Source organism: Fukomys damarensis, unplaced genomic scaffold (assembly GCF_012274545.1).
Source record: "Fukomys damarensis isolate Sample0158 unplaced genomic scaffold, DMR_v1.0_HiC HiC_scaffold_39, whole genome shotgun sequence".
Lineage (NCBI taxonomy): Eukaryota > Metazoa > Chordata > Mammalia > Rodentia > Bathyergidae > Fukomys > Fukomys damarensis.
Window position 1 is genome coordinate 42,672,563 of NW_022900951.1, and position 17,465 is coordinate 42,690,027.

At 50.7% G+C, this 17,465-nt stretch overlaps 1 protein-coding gene across 3 annotated transcripts; it reads left to right on the forward strand.

Annotated features, from left to right (window-relative positions):
- Positions 1 to 268: 268 nt before the first annotated feature.
- Positions 269 to 8,408, forward strand: Wdr13 (WD repeat domain 13). Of its 3 annotated transcripts, none has more exons than XM_010606373.3 (10): positions 269 to 416; positions 762 to 841; positions 1,532 to 1,772; positions 3,348 to 3,457; positions 3,570 to 3,700; positions 4,282 to 4,589; positions 5,334 to 5,514; positions 5,609 to 5,750; positions 7,583 to 7,701; positions 7,927 to 8,408. In XM_010606373.3, the coding sequence occupies exons 2-10, from the start codon at positions 801 to 803 to the stop codon at positions 8,109 to 8,111; spliced, it is 1,458 nt and encodes a 485-aa protein (XP_010604675.1). In that variant the 5' UTR covers positions 269 to 416; positions 762 to 800; the 3' UTR covers positions 8,112 to 8,408. The 3 variants fall into 3 exon arrangements, with proteins under 3 accessions (XP_010604675.1, XP_010604676.1, XP_010604677.1); XM_010606374.3 differs by having other exon boundaries at positions 412 to 486; XM_010606375.1 differs by lacking the exons at positions 269 to 416; positions 762 to 841; positions 1,532 to 1,772 and adding an exon at positions 2,670 to 2,735.
- Positions 8,409 to 17,465: the final 9,057 nt, after the last annotated feature.

The following is a 17,465-nucleotide window of genomic DNA, read 5'->3' on the forward strand; positions in this document are numbered from 1 at the left end:
CTTGGGACCTTGTGTGGCAGGTGCAGTGCCACTGAGCTAAATTCCTGGCCCAAGTCAACACTTTTTCACAAGAAAATTATGTGATTTCAAGTAAGTCATTCAGAGACTTCAGCCCTATCCCTGGACACTATGATCCCTGAACATTATTCCTATGGATATAAGAAGTGTCACAATGGAGTGGGTAGAACTCAAGGGGTGGAGCCTCCATCCTTGTGCCGGAAACCACTGTCAGTGCGCCTGCGAGACTCCCACGCCCTGGGACTATTCTATCGATTCACTCTGTGCTCCGCTGCGCGTTCTGGCGGCAGGCGGCCATCTTACCTGGAGCCTGAGAAACGGAGAAGAGACTGAAGGAACGGGTGACACTGGTCTCAGGGCCGCCCCGGAGGCCTCAAGAACCGGAGGCAGCCCCGGAGGTGGTCCTCGATCCTGGGCTATGCTCTTGGTCCCAAGAACGGAAGGCGGAGGGCTACGGGGGCAAGATGGGTGGGGAGCGTCAAACCAGGGTTGCTAGGCGGGGGGCGGAGCGTTGCTATGGTGACCGGGGAGGAGCGGGTGAGGTCTGAATTGCTCCTGTGAATCACCCGAGCGCTGCCCAGGAAGGGCAGGGCTGGGGTGATGACCATGGTAACAACCCGGTGGGATTTCGCACGTTCGCGGCGTGCAGGGACTTGGTGTCTATGGCAACGGCCACCTGGTGGAAGGGGCGGAACTAGATCCCTTCGCTTGGGACGGTGACATTCCAAGCCCTTGTCCCGCAGGCTTCCGCGGGCGGACACGCCAGAGGAGGAGGTCGGGGAATGGCCGCGGTGTGGCAGCAAGTCTTAGCAGTGGACGCGAGGTGAGACGTAGGGTCGAAACCCGTGGGAGCGGAACTTAACGTGGTGCATGCGCAATGGCAATAAAAGTGGCTGGGTGGAGAACTTGCCTTAACTGGCTGAGTGGGCACGCTGGAGGTGAGCATGCGCGATCTGCAGGATGTGGGGTCACACCTGCAGAAATACAGCCCCGCTGGAGAGGGTTCTGCAAAGTGTACTGGGAAAATGCGGGCAGATGTGGGCAAATGCAAAAGAGGCTGCTTTTGGGAGAGCTGGGTGGTGCTTAGCCTGGTAATTTCCTACCCCCTACTATTGCTCCCCACTCCTTTTCCTACTACCGTCACTACCCCAGTTTGACACCACTGCCACCCATACTAACCTGTCCCATTGCCCCATACTAACCTCCATAGTCATGGCAGTCTGATATCTACCACCACACTGGACTGAACCTTGTTACTGTTTGCACTGTGATCCCATACCGACCCCAAAAGAGCTGCAGACTGACTCTTGTTCCATACTGACATAATGCCCGTTATTACTGCAGAATCACACCCATCACAGCACCAGAAGGAAGCCCCAACACTACTGTCCATCACTCTTGTCACTGTGACTCCACTCACTGCCACACACCTCATTTCTCTCACCCTATGCCCCGAGCTGATTGATTTCCTCTGTCCTGTTCCTGCTGCCCACCCTGCCTCCTGACCTTGTAGATACAACGCGTACCGCACACCAACGTTTCCACAGTTTCGGACCCAGTATATCCGCCGGCGCAGCCAGCTGCTGCGGGAGAATGCCAAGGCTGGGCACCCCCCAGCACTGCGGCGGCAGTACCTGAGGCTGCGAAGCCAACTGCTGGGCCAACGTTACGGGCCCCTCTCTGAGCCAGGCAGTGCTCGCGCCTATAGCAACAGCATTATCCGCAGCAGCCGCACCACCCTGGACCGCATGGAGGTGAGCTCCTGGCTGCAACCACCTGCTGCCATGCGGGTGGCCGGCCTCAGAAGGCCTCCACACATTGAGCACCAGTGTTTCAAGCACCTGTGCTGGCGGGCCACTCTTCCTGGCACTTAGGGTCAACAGAGGACAAAAAGAGATACTACACCAACTGTGTCAGCAGACAGATAATAAACATGACAAAAAACAAAGAGGAAGCCGGGTATGGTAGCGCACGTCTGTAATCCCAGCACTTGGGAGGCTGAAGCAGGAGGATCACCACAAGTTCAAGGCCAGCCTGGACTACATAGTGAGACCCTAACTCAAAAAAAAAAAAAAGACAATAAACATGAGAAACATGCCAAATAAACGAATCCATAGCTAACATGCTGGGTAGGGGAGGTGCTGAGAGGAAAAATAAAGCAGAGTTGGGCGAGAAAGGGACCTAGTGTGTGTAACAGGGATGTAGCTCAGTGGCAGAGCACTTGCCTAGCATGTGTGAGGTGCTGGGTTCCATCCCTAGCACCACGCACATACAAAGGACTAGTGTGGGGGCAGAGGGAAGCTATAGGGATGGTCGGGCTGCTGCTCTGCAAGACCTGAATAAAGTGAGACTAATGTGGCACTTGGAAGGCGGACAGACCAAGAAAGAGCAGCATTCACAGAGTTGAAAGGAAATGCAGGCTTATTTGCTAGCCAGCCCAATGGAAGTCACCTTCCAGTGTGAGCCCCATTTCTAAGTTTGTATTCCTTTTTATATTGTTCTTTAGGCAGGGCGGGGAAGCAAGCAGAATTTTACAGAAGCAGAATTTAGCAAAGGGTAGGGAGGTGGAGGCAAATGTTGCTTTTATAGTTTATCTTTAAGACGTAGGGAGGGAGGTACAGGCTGCTGCTGTTCCAGCAGTTTATCTTTTGGGCACAGCAACCTTCATGGATCTAGCAGGAGGAGCAAGCCTTGAGACCAGCGGTCCCTCTCTAGCTGTGAGACTGTTAGTCTCTGCTTTGTGTTTTATTTTTTTCCACTTCAAGACAGCCGAGAAGTTTTCTAGATGAGCGTGTTCGTCCTTTGTACAGTGAACAAAGTGCTGAGCGTGTGTTGAGTATGTGTGGAGCAGGGCAAGGGCAAGGGGACCAGTGAAGAAGCCACTGCAGCAGCGCAGGCCAGCAATGACGGTGGTGGCAGGGGACAGGTGTAGTGAGAAGGGATCAAGTTCTGGGTATACTTTGAAGGCTCCGGATCTCAAAGGTTCTCAGAGGCTGTTTTGTTTTGCTTTTTGGTTTTTGGTTTTTTTGTTTTGTTTTGTTTTTGTTTTTGTTTTGGTACCAGGGATTGAATTTGGGACTTTGCACTTGCAAGGCAGATGGTAGAACCACTGAACTAAATCCTCGGCCCTCTTTTTGCTTTTTTTGAGACAGGGTCTCCCTATGTAGTTCCAGCTGGCCTTGGATTCATTGTGTAGCCCAGGCTGGCCTTGAACTCACTATGACCTTCCTGCCTCAGCCTCCTGAGTGCTGGGATTATAGGTGTGCACCACCACACCCAGCTCAGGAGCTATTTTTAATTTGCACCCACCCAGAGCTTCTCTCTTGCAGGACTTTGAGGATGATCCTCGAGCCCTAGGGGCTCGCGGGCACCGCCGTTCTGTCAGCCGTGGATCCTACCAGCTGCAGGCCCAGATGAACCGTGCAGTCTACGAAGACAGGTATGCAACAGAGACAGCCAGGGGTGGAAGAGTTGCTAAGGAGAGGGGACCAGGGGCATGGTGGGCTGAACACCTGTACCTGTCATCTGTCACCCCTCTTCTTGGGGCTCAGGCCTCCCGGCAGTGTAGTGCCCACGTCAGCAGCTGAGGCAAGTCGGGCCATGGCCGGGGACACATCTCTGAGTGAGAACTACGCCTTTGCGGGCATGTACCATGTTTTTGACCAGCACGTGGATGAGGCAGGTAAGCCGGTTGAGGATGGGTCTTATCACTAAATATTTGTCCAGATAACCACCCAAGGTGTCCTTTTCAGAGTGCAAGGCCACTGGCAGGCCTCTGAAGGAAGACTTACCACCCACAGCACCTTAGGCAAACCCAGAAGCCCCCTGCAAAGCGCTCTGCAGTCTCGGTACTTGAGGTACTGGGAAGTGCTTCCTTGGAAACTCAGAGGAGTGCTTTGCAGCAGGCTACCTGGTTTCATGAGTCCCTTGGAAGGGTCCAAAGCCTCTGCTGATGAGAAATCCCTCCACAGAGGGCAGAGTGGACTACACAGTATCAAAAGAGACCTGGCGACTGTAAAGCGCTGGCTAGCTAAGACAGCAGGAGCTTTTGTGCATTGCAGAAGACTTTTGCAGTCTGCAAAGTGCCTGCTGAGATGTGGGAGCATTTTGGCAGAGGGCCGTCTGAGGTTATGATTGCCAAGGAAAGCCCTCTGCTGAGGCCACCGTTCTTGTGCTGTGGGCTCACTTCCCATGTCAGAGCTTTTTGTACAAATATATGTAGCAAGTGTGCTGATTCCCATACATGGCTCCTTGCCATTGCAGTCCCGAGGGTGCGCTTTGCCAATGACGACCGGCACCGCCTGGCCTGCTGCTCACTGGACGGCAGCATCTCCCTGTGCCAGCTGGTGCCCGCCCCACCCACCGTGCTCCATGTGCTGCGGGGCCACACCCGGGGTGTCTCTGACTTCGCTTGGTCCCTCTCCAACGACATCCTTGTGTCCACCTCACTGGATGCTACCATGCGCATCTGGGCCTCCGAGGACGGCCGCTGTATCCGGGAGATCCCTGACCCTGATAGTGCCGAGCTGCTGTGCTGCACCTTCCAGCCCGTCAACAACAACCTCACTGTGGTCAGGCTCCAGGGCACCCTCTCACCATGGGGCTTGAGAGCTGTGCGAGGGTGTTGGGTGTAAGGTGTAGGACCCCCCAGTCCCATCACAGCAGTTTTGCTGTGGTTGGTCTCAAAGGGAAGGAGTCCAGAGAAGTGGGAAGGTGGCGCAGTTTGTGGTCTGCAGTGGCTTTGCTGGTTAGACTCTGGGAGGCCGGACTGGGCCTGGGGTCATGGCTCTGGCGCCCCTATGGTCCCATCAGCCAGAGTCCTGGAGTTGTCCACCTGCAGGGGCTGTTGCTGGGAAGCAAGATAATGAGACTGTGAGCTCATCCATCTGTCAGTGGCAGCCCCACGTGGTGACCTCCAATACAGATTGGTCAGAGGGCAGGGAAGACCATGGAAAGTCTGGCCTGGAAGCTGGTGGAGCATGAGCTAGTGCTCAGCACCTTTCTCTGTTCAGGGCAGCAACCTCAGAGTCTCCACAAAGGAGCTGTCAGGGTGTGGGGAAAGCTGTTCACTTACCATAAGCCTGGATTGTACAGTGATTTTCAGACTGGCCAAGGGGTGGGTGACATTATGGCTCTGAGACCCCTTTAGTCCCGGGAGCAGCTGTCCTACTCTGGGCAGATTACAGAGGGGCTGGCTAGGGAGCAAGGTAGATGCCTTTGGTCATCTTCTGTTCCCCTCTTGTAGCCCCACCACGGTCAGACTCCAGGAGGCACTGGCTGGGTGTCGGATGAGGGTATGCGTGTTCTCCCTGCAGGTGGGGAATGCCAAGCAGAACGTGCACGTCATGAACATCTCCACTGGTAAGAAAGTGAAGGGCGGCTCCAGCAAGCTGACGGGCCGTGTCCTGGCTCTGTCTTTCGATGCCCCTGGCCGGCTGCTCTGGGCAGGCGATGACCGTGGGAGTATTTTCTCCTTCCTCTTTGACATGGCCACAGGTAGGCAGGCCACAGCCCTGCATCTGGGTGGGGTCCCTCTATCTCAGGGTTCCAGCCTCATGCTCACCTCTGCATCCCACCTCCACCACCACAGGGAAGCTGACCAAAGCCAAGCGGCTGGTGGTGCATGAAGGCAGCCCAGTGACCAGCATCTCTGCCCGCTCTTGGGTTAGCCGTGAGGCTCGGGACCCCTCGCTGCTCATCAACGCTTGCCTCAACAAGCTGCTGCTCTACAGGTGGGCCCTCGCCGTCACTGGGCGAGGAGGCTGTCTCCGGTAGTAGGATGATGATGAGGCTAGAGATATAATTTAGTGATAGAGCACTTGCCTATCATGTGCAAGGCCCAGGATCCACCCCTAGTGTTAATAATAACATTAATGTCCTAAGGAGATGGTGCTAATGCCGGTAGCAGCAGTAAGAATAACAGTAGCGGTGAGCACCTATACAACAGTTGGCGTGCCGTGGACAGGCCCTATTCAGATCACTTTCTGTGTGTCACCTCATTTGGTCCTCACACCAACCTGTGATGTAGGTACTGTTATTATTTCCATTTTACATTTAAGCAGATCAGGGCCTTTGGCTGGGGTGTGGCTCAATGGTAGAGTGCTTGCACGACCCTGGGTTTGATGGTCAGAACTGAAAAGAAAAAAAGCTGTGGTCTCCCTATAGCAGAGGCCTATTTTCTTTCTTCATTTATTTCATTGTAGTGCTGAAGATTGAACCCAGGGCCTTGAGCTCTACCTACTGAGCTACATCCCTTTGTTTATTTGCTAGAGACAGGATCTCACTGTCATGAGCTCTGTGTAACTTTACCAGGCTGGCAGCAGACTTGGAATCCTCATGCCTCAGCCTCCTGAGTGCTTGGTTTAGTGGCATGCACCACAATGCCTGATTCCCAGCCCTTATTCTTTTTTAAAACTTTATGGAGGGAGGATTCAGTCTCCTTGCTTACCTGCATCATGTTATGCAAATGCAACTCTCAGCCTGGACTATGCCTTGGAATGACCCGAAAAGCCTCAAAAAGTCATACCCAGACCTCTTCCAGGCCAGTGGCTTCAGAAGCCCTGGAGTGGCCCTGGGCTTCATATGTTTTTTGTTTTATGTGGGGGATCGAACTCAGCACCCTGCACTTGGGAGGCAGGCTGCGGAACCACTGAGCTAAATTCCTGGCCCTGGGCTTCATGTGTTGAAAAATGCCCCAAGTAACATCCAGCCTGGCCTGAAGACCATGCCCCAACAAGATGTCTTTTATTGTACAGGGTTTTTTCCTCCTTTAAAAAAATTGTATGTAGATATATACTTTCTAAATTCTTACTTCAAGTATATGCTTAAGATTTTTTCATTTTCTTTTGCTTGCTTGACTTGTTTGTTGTTTTGAGTCAGGGGTTTGCTATGGTACTCCAGGCTGGACTCAAACTCTTGCTCTTCCTGCCGAGACCATCCCCTCCCCTCCCCTACTGCCTCAGCCCTCCCCCTACCTCAGGCTGGGTACTGGTCGTGCACTTGCCCTCCCACTGAGAGAGTGGCGCACTCACTTTTCTCCTCAGAACACCCCTAGGGAACCCCCAGTCGCCCACAGTAGCTGTGGTTCACTCTCTTTGGTGGCTGTGCGGCTTCTCAGGGTGGACAGACCGGTTGTACAGCCACCTCCTCTCTGTGTGCCTGTCTTGATGCCTGGATGGTTGAGATTCTAAGAATGAAAAAGGAGTGAATGACTCTGCAGAGGCTCCCGTTTGTGTCAGCAGATACGTTGTCCAGGCTGTCACAAAGTTGCACAGCGGCTCCTACTGAGAGGTACATGCCATCATCTCAGCACTGGATTTCAGCTGGCCACAGTAGTGCATGCCTGTAGTCCCATCTACTTGGGAGGCTGAAGCAGGAGGATCACTTGAGCCCAGGAGTTTGGGGCCATCCTGGGCAACAGTGCGAGACCCCGTATCAAAACAAAACAAAACTGGATTTCGGGAACCATGGAAAGAACTCAGGCGCAGGGGTGGGATGAAGACTGTCCTATCACTGCCATCTCTCCTGGGGCTGAGGCTGACCCGCTCTCCTGACCTTTCCTCAGGGTGGTGGATAACGAGGGGACCCTACAGCTGAAGAGAAGCTTCCCCATTGAGCAGAGCTCACACCCCGTGCGCAGCATCTTCTGCCCCCTCATGTCCTTCCGACAGGGGGCCTGTGTGGGTGAGTCCCTGGGGGTCAGGAGCCTGGGAGGCTGGGGAGGGTTAGGGGCAGACCTCATGACACCCGACCCCATGACTTCTGGGCTTCGTGACCGCTCATGCCCTCTAAATACTTTGAACACCCTGGAGACCTCTCACTTTGCACATGGAACTGGAGTGGCCACGTGACCTCCCAGCTAGGGACCCAGCGCCTCCTTATGGCCTCTCTCTGTCTCTCCCCTGACAGTGACAGGCAGCGAGGACATGTGTGTGCACTTCTTTGATGTGGAGCGAGCTGCCAAGGCTGCCGTCAACAAGCTGCAGGGCCACAGCGCACCCGTGCTTGATGTCAGCTTCAACTGTGACGAGAGCCTGCTGGCCTCCAGTGACGCCAGCGGCATGGTCATCGTCTGGAGGCGGGAGCAAAAGTAGGGTCGTGCCAGCCCTGTGCTGTCCCCTCTTCTACCCCCACTCTGCCCCAGCCTTGTGTTATAAATAAAGTTCCTGTGGTTGTGCTGAGGGCCAGTTCCCAGGTCTGCCAGGAGGTAGCATAGAGGAGGGGACACCTCCCAGCCCCGCAGCAAAACAGCCAGTGCTTACTGAATGTCTGCTATGTCAGCGTGGTCACACCGCCAGGCCGCTGACAGGCAGACAGTATCGAGCACCAGCTGTGTGCCAGGAGCTGTGCTGGCACTGGGGACACTGCTGTGACCTAGACTGACAGAAATCCCTGCCCTCACAGCCAAGCATCCCAGGGGAGGCAAGGAGACCATAGGCAGTAACACAACTGGTTCCTGACTTACTGTGTTTCAACTTAGGTTTTTTCAACTTTCCAAGGTTTTTACTTTCCGAAGGTGCACAAGTGTACTCATACAGCCAATCTGGTTCCACTTTCCGTACAGTATCAAGTGATGCTAGCTAGTCAGCACTGCATTATTCCGCAGGCTTTGTGTTGGCTGAGTTATACTTAGCTTAGGTGTGGCCAGTGCATTTTGACGTAGGACATTTTCTTTTTGTTGTTTTTTTTGAAACAGGGTCTCACTGTGTAATTCAGGCTGGGCTCGAACTCCCTTTATAGCCCAGGCTGGCCTTGAATTCAAAGTAGTCTTCCTGGCTCGGCCTCCTGAGTGCTAGGATTATAGACATGCACCACCATGCCCAGCTTGATGTAGGATATTTCAACTTACGATGGGCTTTTCAGGACATAGCCCCATGGTAAGTCAAGAAGCATCTGTACATAATAATCCAGCTAAAGGCAGATGGTGTGAAGGGAAAGAGAGGTGCAGGAGTGGTGCTGGGCTTTCTTAGTGATGTCATTAGGGAAGACTTTCCTGACAGGGAACAGAAGGAGCCATAGCGTGTGGGAGGAAAACAGAGACAGCCCAACACCAAGGCTAGCAGGTAATCGTACAAGCCGGAGTGTGGCTGGGCCAGAGCACAGTAGTCCATGAAGTCAGACAGGCCAGATGCTATAGGGCTTCGTAGACAATGGTGAGGACTCTGGCCTCTTTCCTGAATGAGGGAAAAGCCACCAGGTAATTTTAAGCAGCAGAAGAATGTGGTCCGGAGGCAGTGGAGGAGTCGAGTAAAGAATATTGGACTCTCCTCTAGGGTTTTCAAAATCCAGTTCCTTGTTGGGGCTCAGACATGGCACCCCTTGCCTGGTGGGCTCCACATATCTGCATTGGATTCTTTCCCACAGCACGAAGCAGAGGTGTTTTGTCTTGTTTTTGCTTGTTTGGTTTTTAGTTTTTTGAGACAGTCTAGCTGTGTAGCCCAGCCTGGCCTTGAATTCACTATGTAGCCCAGAATGGGCTCGAACTCACAATCCTCCTGCCGCAGCCTCCTGAGTGTTGGAATTATAGGTGTTCACCACTACACCAGGCAGGTATTGAATTCTTGGAGCATTCAGCTGGTGCACGGGCAACCATGGGTCCTGAGACTGAGTTAAGTGCTTCTGCTGCGAGATGGAGGCAACAGGAACTCTTCCAGACCACCTGATCTCCCATGCCTACTCAGGGCCCAAATACAACCTTGGAACAGCTCAGAGACCGAAAACTGAGGTTTGATGTGGAGCCCCAAGGAAGGAGAGACTGCTTGGATGGATTCTGACGGGGGTCAATTACCGAAATCCTTGTCAGTGGCAGGAGTCACCGGGAAATGTCAAAGGGGCTCTTGCTTCAGCTGCTGCACCTCCAGCTCCACGTGTTAGGGCGTACACATGAATTTGAACCATGGCTAACATCTTGGGACCTCAGGGCTAGTCCACAGAGTCACAGAGATTCCAGCCTGATAGTCCAGGGTTGCCACAAGCTGTGCGGTGACACCAGCAGTCTGATTTGGGGAGGAAAATCATCTGCTATTGGCTGAGTGTGCTGTTACTTGATGGTATGGTTACTTGCAACCCAAAGCATTCTCACTGGCACTTCCATCTGACAGACCTTAGGGCATGTGCTATATGATAAGGGTATCCATGAGCTGGTGTGTTCACACGATCAAGGTCAGGTATGTAGCTGCAGGCTCAGTGATTGGCTAGGAAGATGCACAAGACCCAGCAGATGGTTGTATTTATGGCTGTGACTGATTACAGCAGCAAGCTCCATAGCCACGTCAGCAAAGGGAAATAGCACACTGGGCCAGGTCAGGGAGACGTGCAGGTTCCTGAGGATCCTCTTCCAGTTTGCTCAGTTCCCCCAGTCACAGGTTGTGACAGCACATGTGACATACTGCCAACCAGAGAAGCTAATCAGAGACTCGATGCCCAGGGTTCTCATTGCACTGATCATGTAGGTGCCCTTGCCTGGCACATAACCAGGTTCCCGAGCTCTAGAAGGAAAGCAAGTGTTCAGCATAAGCCATACTCCTTGTGCAAACAGCTTAGGCAGAGGCGAGCCATTATTACCTCCTGGGGAGCAGCGGAAACACCCCGAAATGTCAGCTCCTAGACATCAGCCAGGGCCAAGCTCAAAGCCACCCTTCAAGGACAGCAGCTCAGGCCTGCTGTGTGCTTCTCTGTGCAGTTTGCAAGGCCGACCAGGTACTTGATTTCAGCCGAGGTCTGTGGACAGCAAGGTAGTTTGGGGGACCTGTTTTCTCTAACTTCTTTTCTTCGTTCTTCGTGTCCATTATTGAATCTAGATTCAGGATGATTAGTCATGATTATTATTGTGCATGATTTTGGGGTTTCCTCCTTGTGAAATTTTTGAGGTGGTGGAGTCGACATTCTACTTTAAGTTCATCTTGGTGATACTTCTCTTGATTCACACCCTAAGAGGAAATAAATACTAAGCAAATAAAGAATAAAAAATAATGTTCTCGGTCAGACTTGGGCCTCTGTGAACTCGTCCGTCGTCACTAAGCCTGTGTGACATCAGATGTGGAGCTCTGTTAACTGTTCCACCATCAGAGCCACCCTGCTCTTCCCTCAGAGCCAGGCCTCCATGAGCTGGTCCATGCCATTTGTCTGGCTTTACCCCCGAGTGTTTTTAATTACTTCTCCTTCAGGGAACTTCTCTGTTCTGAGCCTGAGTGTCCCTCCAGCCAAACCTGAAGCTAAAATTTCTGCAAAATACTCCAACATTGACCGTCTTCTTCTGGGTTTTTTTTTTTTTTTTTTTTTTTGGTTATTTGAGACAGGGTCTCACTATGTAGTTGAGACTGATCTAGAACTCACTGTGTAGCCCAGGCTGGTCTCGACCTCACAGGGATCCTGCCTCAGCCTCACAAGTGCTGGAATTACAGGAGTGCGCCACCACATCCGGCTCCCGTCTTCTTATTTGAGTTTGAACCTGGGCTTCTCTAATTACTTTGTGATCGATGCCCTTTTTCTCAGGATCCTCAATCCTGACCTAGCATCTGGGCCTGTATTATTTCACCATCAATACCCTTACGGGGTCAGTTCCAACCTATATTAACAGTTGGACTTTGGGTATTTATATGGTCCAAACTTTAAGCCCAGGCCTCTGTTAACTATTCTACCATTACTATCTCTGTGACCTGAAGTCTGGATATTTCTTTGTTTGTTTTTTTTTTTTTTTTTTTGGTTTTGTGATCAAACCCAGAGCCTTTCTCACGCTAGGCAAGCACTCCAACACTGTGAGCTAGAACCCTCAGCCCCAGGGCTTGGCTTGGCTTGGCTTTGCTTGCTTGCTTGCTTGCTTTTTCTTTCTTTCTTTCTGGGGTGTACTAGGCTTCAAATCCAGGAGCACTCTACCACGAAGCTGCATTCCTAGTACTTTTTATTTGAGACAGGGTCTCACTAAGTTGCATAGGCTGGTCTTGAACTGGAACACCTACCTTAGCCTTCAGAGTAACTGGGATTTTAGGCACCAAAATCTAGGACAGCCTTGGGTATTTCTTACTGTTTCCTCCACCAGTGCTTATCTAATATGGCCTCAAACTCAGGCACTTCAAACTATCATCCCTAGTGTCCAGCTGGTCTACCCTCAAACCTAGGCCTCTACTAATAATTCACCATCAGGACCCCTAGCTTTTCTTTTCTTTTCTTTTTATTTTATTTTATTTGTTTATTTATTTATTTATTTTGGGGGGGCGTTTGAGACAGGGTCTCACTACGTAGGTGAGACTGACCCAGAACTCACTATGTAGCCCAGGCTGGTCTCAAACTCATAGCGATCCTCCTGCCTTAGCCTCCTGAGTGCTGGGATTACAGGTGTGCACCACCACAACGGCTTTTTGGGGTTTTTTTTTTGAGACAGGGTCTCACTATGTAGTTGAGACTGACCTGGAACTCACTATATAGCCCAGGCTGGTCTTGAACTCACAGCGATCCTCCTGCCTCAGCCTCCTGAGTGCTGGGATTACAGGCGTGTGCCACCACGCCCAGTGTGTCGCTCTCTTTTCAAGTGGTGTGAATCACTGTAAAGTCTCTGGTGATCCCCTTTGCCCCTGTTAAATGGCCAAACCAGCTGTGGTTGGTCCTGCTGACCCTAAGGGTCGCTATAATGCCTCTCTGGTATCTGAATGTTTTTTTTTTTTTTTTTTTTGAGACAGAGTCTGTAAGTAGTCGAGACTGACCTAGATCTCACTATGTAGCGCAGGCTGGTCTCGAACTCACAGCGATCCTCCTGCCTCAGCCTCTCAAGTGCTGGGATTACAGGTGTGCGCCACCACACCAGCTATCTCCAAATGTCTTTAACCTGGTAAAAGTTCTGCGGGCCCATGTACCTTGACGCTTGTGCAAGGGGACCCAGCATACGCTGTGGTTGGCCGGGAAGATGAACAGGTGGCCAGGGGACCACTGAACTCTGAGGAAAGCCAAAGCCTGGGGGCGGGAGCAATGGAGGTGGAAAATGTGGTGGAAATCCAAACATGCCTTGTGGGGGGAAACGGAGGCCCTGTGAATGGGAACCCTGGAGGGCTGGACTTGAGATGCTGGAGGCTGGGCTGCTGTGGCCCCATGGGTGAGAAATTGGCACCTGCTCTGGGGCTGTTGCTTCTGGGAGTGAAGTTGATGCTTTTAGGAGGAAATTCTGATGGGTGCGTATTTCCAAGTTGAAAATGAGATGTTGTTGCCGCCAGTCCTCTTCTAAAAGGGCGCACGGTTTTAATGTTTTGTGTTAAAATGTCCTCCTATGATTGCAAGGCTTTTGCTTGTTCTGTTTGGGAAGAAGGTACCTTTTCTGCTGATGGTGAGTTCTGTGCAAACTTTGAGTTTTCATTCTGCTGAACACAGGAGTTTTTCTCTGTGGAAGACGAGTTTTCTTCCATATTGATCTGTTCTGTCAGTTGCTCCATGAATCGATAATTTTGAGACAGGGTCTTGCTAAATTGCCCAAACTGCCTCACAAGCACAAAGTCTTGAGGAGTTCGATCCCTGGTACCAAATAAATAAATTGCCCAAACTAGGCTCAAATTTGGGATGTTCCTGCTTCAGCCTCCTGGGTAGCTGGAATTACAGGCATGTACCACCATACCCAGCTTCTGATCTGATTTTTTTTTTTTTTGAGACAAGGTGTCACTACGTAGTCTGGGTTAGCCTTAAACTTGCAACAATCCTTCTGTCTCAGCCTCCTAAGTGCTGGGACTGCAGGCATGCACCACACACCCAGCTCTGATCTTGTGAGGCAAGCAGCGGCACCACTGAGCTAAATTCCTGGCCTTCTGATCTGATTTTGAACCTTGGGCACTGGTTATACTTACAGCAATTCCCTCTAGAAAGGCCTCAGATCCCTGTGCCTATTAACTATTCCATGATTAAATTCCCCTGTTCTGACCTTGAACTGGACCATCTGCAAACTAGTCCACCATCAGTACTTAACTGTTCTCATTTGCAACTGAAATCTGGGCTGAAATTCTCTGGTCCAACCATAACTCTGGGCTTCTTGTTAATACCCCGCCACCACTGGCCCTCTGCTCTAACTCGGCCTTTTTGAAGCAGAATCCGGAGATTGTTAGCTCTGAGCTCTCACACAGGGATCTCTTAACAAGTTCAGTGTGACAAAGCCCTCACCCAAGGAAAATCCAGAGCGCCAGTGGTGCCCTCTGCTCTGACCTCAAACCTGGGCCTCTTTTGTTGTTGTTGTTGTTCTTTGGTTTTTTTTTTTTTTTTTTTTTTTTGAGACAGGGTCTCCCTGAGTAGTTCAGGCGGGCCTTGATCTCACAGCAGTCAAACCTGATCCTGTCTAAACTGTCTCAGCATCACTGGTCCTTGGGTCTGACCGTGACTTTTGTTAGCTTCCAACACCAAGGTTCTTGGATCCAATTTTGAACTATTCCAAGACTTCCAACTCTGCTTTGTCCTCTCAGTGCCCTTCTAGTGTGCTTTAAAAACAAGTGTTTCTGTTCCCTCTTCACCATCACTGCTTTCCTGGCGTGGTCATAAGCCTGGGCCTCCCTCGACAATCTAACTTAAAGGCCTTCTGGTCTGAAATCAAAGCCAGACCTCTATTCTTCATCTAAGAATGCCTACCTGGGCTTCTACTTTGAAACCTTTTTTTCAGTGCTGGGTATGGAATCCAAGGACTTTGCACAAAGCTACATCCTCATCCCTTTTTGAATATTTGAGACAAGGTCTCACTAAGTCACCAAGTTTCCCAGGCTGGGCTCTCACTTGCAGTCCTCCTGCCTCAGTCTCCCAGAGTGCTGAATTACAGGCATGCGCTGCCAAACCGTGCTGAACCTAGGCCTGACCTCATTGGTCTAACCTGTCTTGATCTGTTATTATGACGGCATCCTTTTGGTCTGTTCTCATATTGGGGTTCTGTTAAAGCCATTTCGCCCTCAGTGTTATCCTGGTTCCTAATCCAAGCTCTTCCACTACCTTTGTTCTCAGGTCTTACCGATTCTGAGCCAAGACTTGTTTACTCTTCCATAGTCACAGAACCACTGGTGTAGTAGCTAAGACAGCCATTTATTACAAAATCCCTCCACTCCAGCCTGACCACAATCCCAGCCCTCTATTAAATACTGTGTATCCCATCAATCCCTTCTGGTTTGGCTTTGAATTGGATCCTCTGATAATTGCCCCTCACAGGCACCTTTCAGGTCTGTTGAACTTGTGCAGTTGTTATTGCTTCCAACGTCTGTGCCCCCAGAGTCTGAACTCGAACCTTAAGCTCTGTTAAATATACCAGAATCTGTTCCTTTTTTTTTTTTTTTAGTATTGGGGATTAGAGTAGTACTAAATTCAATACTAGATTGAACCCTGGGCCTTTGCACCAAGCTATATCCCCAGCTTTTTTACCTTGGTGTAGTGTGTGTGTGTGTGTGTGTGTGTGTTGTGTGTGTGGTTGTGTGTGTGTGTGTGTGTGTGTGTTTGATGGTGCTAGGGATCAAACCCACAGGTGCTGTACCACATCCCCAATCATTTTTACTTTTTATTTTTAGACAGGGTCTTACTAAATTGTCCAGGTGGGACTCAAACTTGCAACTCTCTTACCTTAGTCTCCCTCAGTTCTGTGATTATAGGCATGTACCATCATGCCTATCCCTGGCCCTTACATTTTTTTTGTGTGTGTGTGGTACCAGGGATCAAACTTGGGCAAGGCAGGCAGAAGAACCACTGAGCCAAATCCCCAGCCCTAAATTTAAAAAAAAATTTTGATACAAGGTCTTGCTAAATCTCTGAATTGTCCAGCCTAGGCTGGAACCTGTGATCATTGTGCCTCAGCTTCCCAAGGTGCATGTGCCACCCTATTCCCCTCTTGGCTAACCTAGAAGCCAAACACTTATTCATTTGTCCCCATCCCTTTTTCTCTGGTCTCGCGCTAAGCCAGGGTCTCTGTTGCCTGCATTAACCGCTACATATGAGTGCCCCTCAAGTCTGAATTCAAAAGATCTGTTCATTGTTCCTCCCTCAACATTCCCATATCCGTCTAGATTTTCAAACAGAACCATTGTGAACTAATTCAAATTCTAGCCCCTCTTACCTGATCTCAAATCTGGGTCTCTCTCTGTCTCTCTCTCTGTCTCTCTCTCTGCTTCTGCCCTGGATGTTATCCAGTAGGTTGTTACGGTAGCTCTTGAGTTGGCTCCATGCATGCACCAGCCAGAGCCTGGGGTGGTTCTTTGCAAGGCTGAGGTAGAAGCCAAGTAAGCCAGGCTGGTTGTGGTGCTCTGTGCCTTCTCAAGCCTCTGAGTGAGTGTCATCAGTGCTTGTCTCCCAGGCATAATTAGGGGGCACATCTGGGGACCCACTCTTTGCTTTATTTTAAAATAAATTAAATAAAATAATATTAAATTAAATAACATCCCATAATATCCCTGAAGCCCCCTCTCCTCCCTATGTACAGAAGCTTTGTTTCCATTCATTCCATTTTCTTTTCCTTTCTCCCTCCTCCCTTGTTCCCCTTCCCATTTGAACACTTTCTTCCCATTTCCCAACCCATTCACTCTTTGCTTTAGATGCTTCCATTCCATCTCCAACTTTTTACTCAAATGAGACCTTTGAAACCAGGATTTCTTCTTGCAGGAAAGCTGACTTGAAACACAGGGAGCTGGGAGGGAGGGCAACAAGAGGGGCCCAGCAAGCAGACTGGGGTGTCTGGAGCCCCTCATTAAAGAACCCTTGGGGCAGGTGCCTTGGGCCTGGAAAAAACTGTGCACTGCAGGGTGTATTTTCTCTAGGAGCCAAAGCAAGAGACAGAGGCAAACTGTACCTTCTTGTCATCCTACCCACCTTCTGGCAGCCTCTAGAGAATGATCTAAGGATATAAGTTTACATTTACAATTACAGGAGAGTTTATACTATTTACAAAGGCCACCCTGCAAGGTGCAGGCAAGGGAGAGACTGAGGGCACAGAATGGAAATGATCTGGGGTTTCCTAATCCCTGCCCGCTGTTGCTTTTGCCATTCCCACCCTTCAGCACCTGTATAGGGAAAGGGTAATGGGACATCGTCAGAGACCCCTGCAGTGATCCTGGTCTCCTGCAAGCCAGTACTACATCTGAGAGATAGGAAAGAGGGAAATAAAGACACAGAGATTGGAGAGAAACTGAGTCTTGGGCTGCTCTAAGCTGGCCCGCCGTGAATACTGAATACAAAGGACTCCCAGGACATCCAGGGTTTATTCTTTACAAGTGTGGGAAGGGGGAAACTGGGCAGGCCTGGGGACACCTGCTGATAACAAGCATCAAGCAGGCAGGACTGTAGAATGAGGGCACAAGCATGTCTTTACTGAAGAGAACAAACGGTTAATTCAGAGGGGAGGAATTTAGCTGGAGTCAGTTGACCTTGACTGGGAGTGAACTCAGCCAAGCTCTGCTACTTCCAATGTAACACAGCTGAATTAGGGAGAGGCGAGGAGCTTGTGCCACTATAGCCTG

Excerpts from the sequence above, each read along its gene's own strand:
- Wdr13 (XM_010606373.3), top strand. The coding sequence starts at position 801 with ATGGCCGCGGTGTGGCAGCAAGTCTTAGCAGTGGACGCGAG. Across the intron at positions 842-1,531 it reads GTCTTAGCAGTGGACGCGAG|ATACAACGCGTACCGCACAC; the intron begins GTGAGACGTAGG and ends CTGACCTTGTAG. Across the intron at positions 5,751-7,582 it reads AACAAGCTGCTGCTCTACAG|GGTGGTGGATAACGAGGGGA; the intron begins GTGGGCCCTCGC and ends ACCTTTCCTCAG.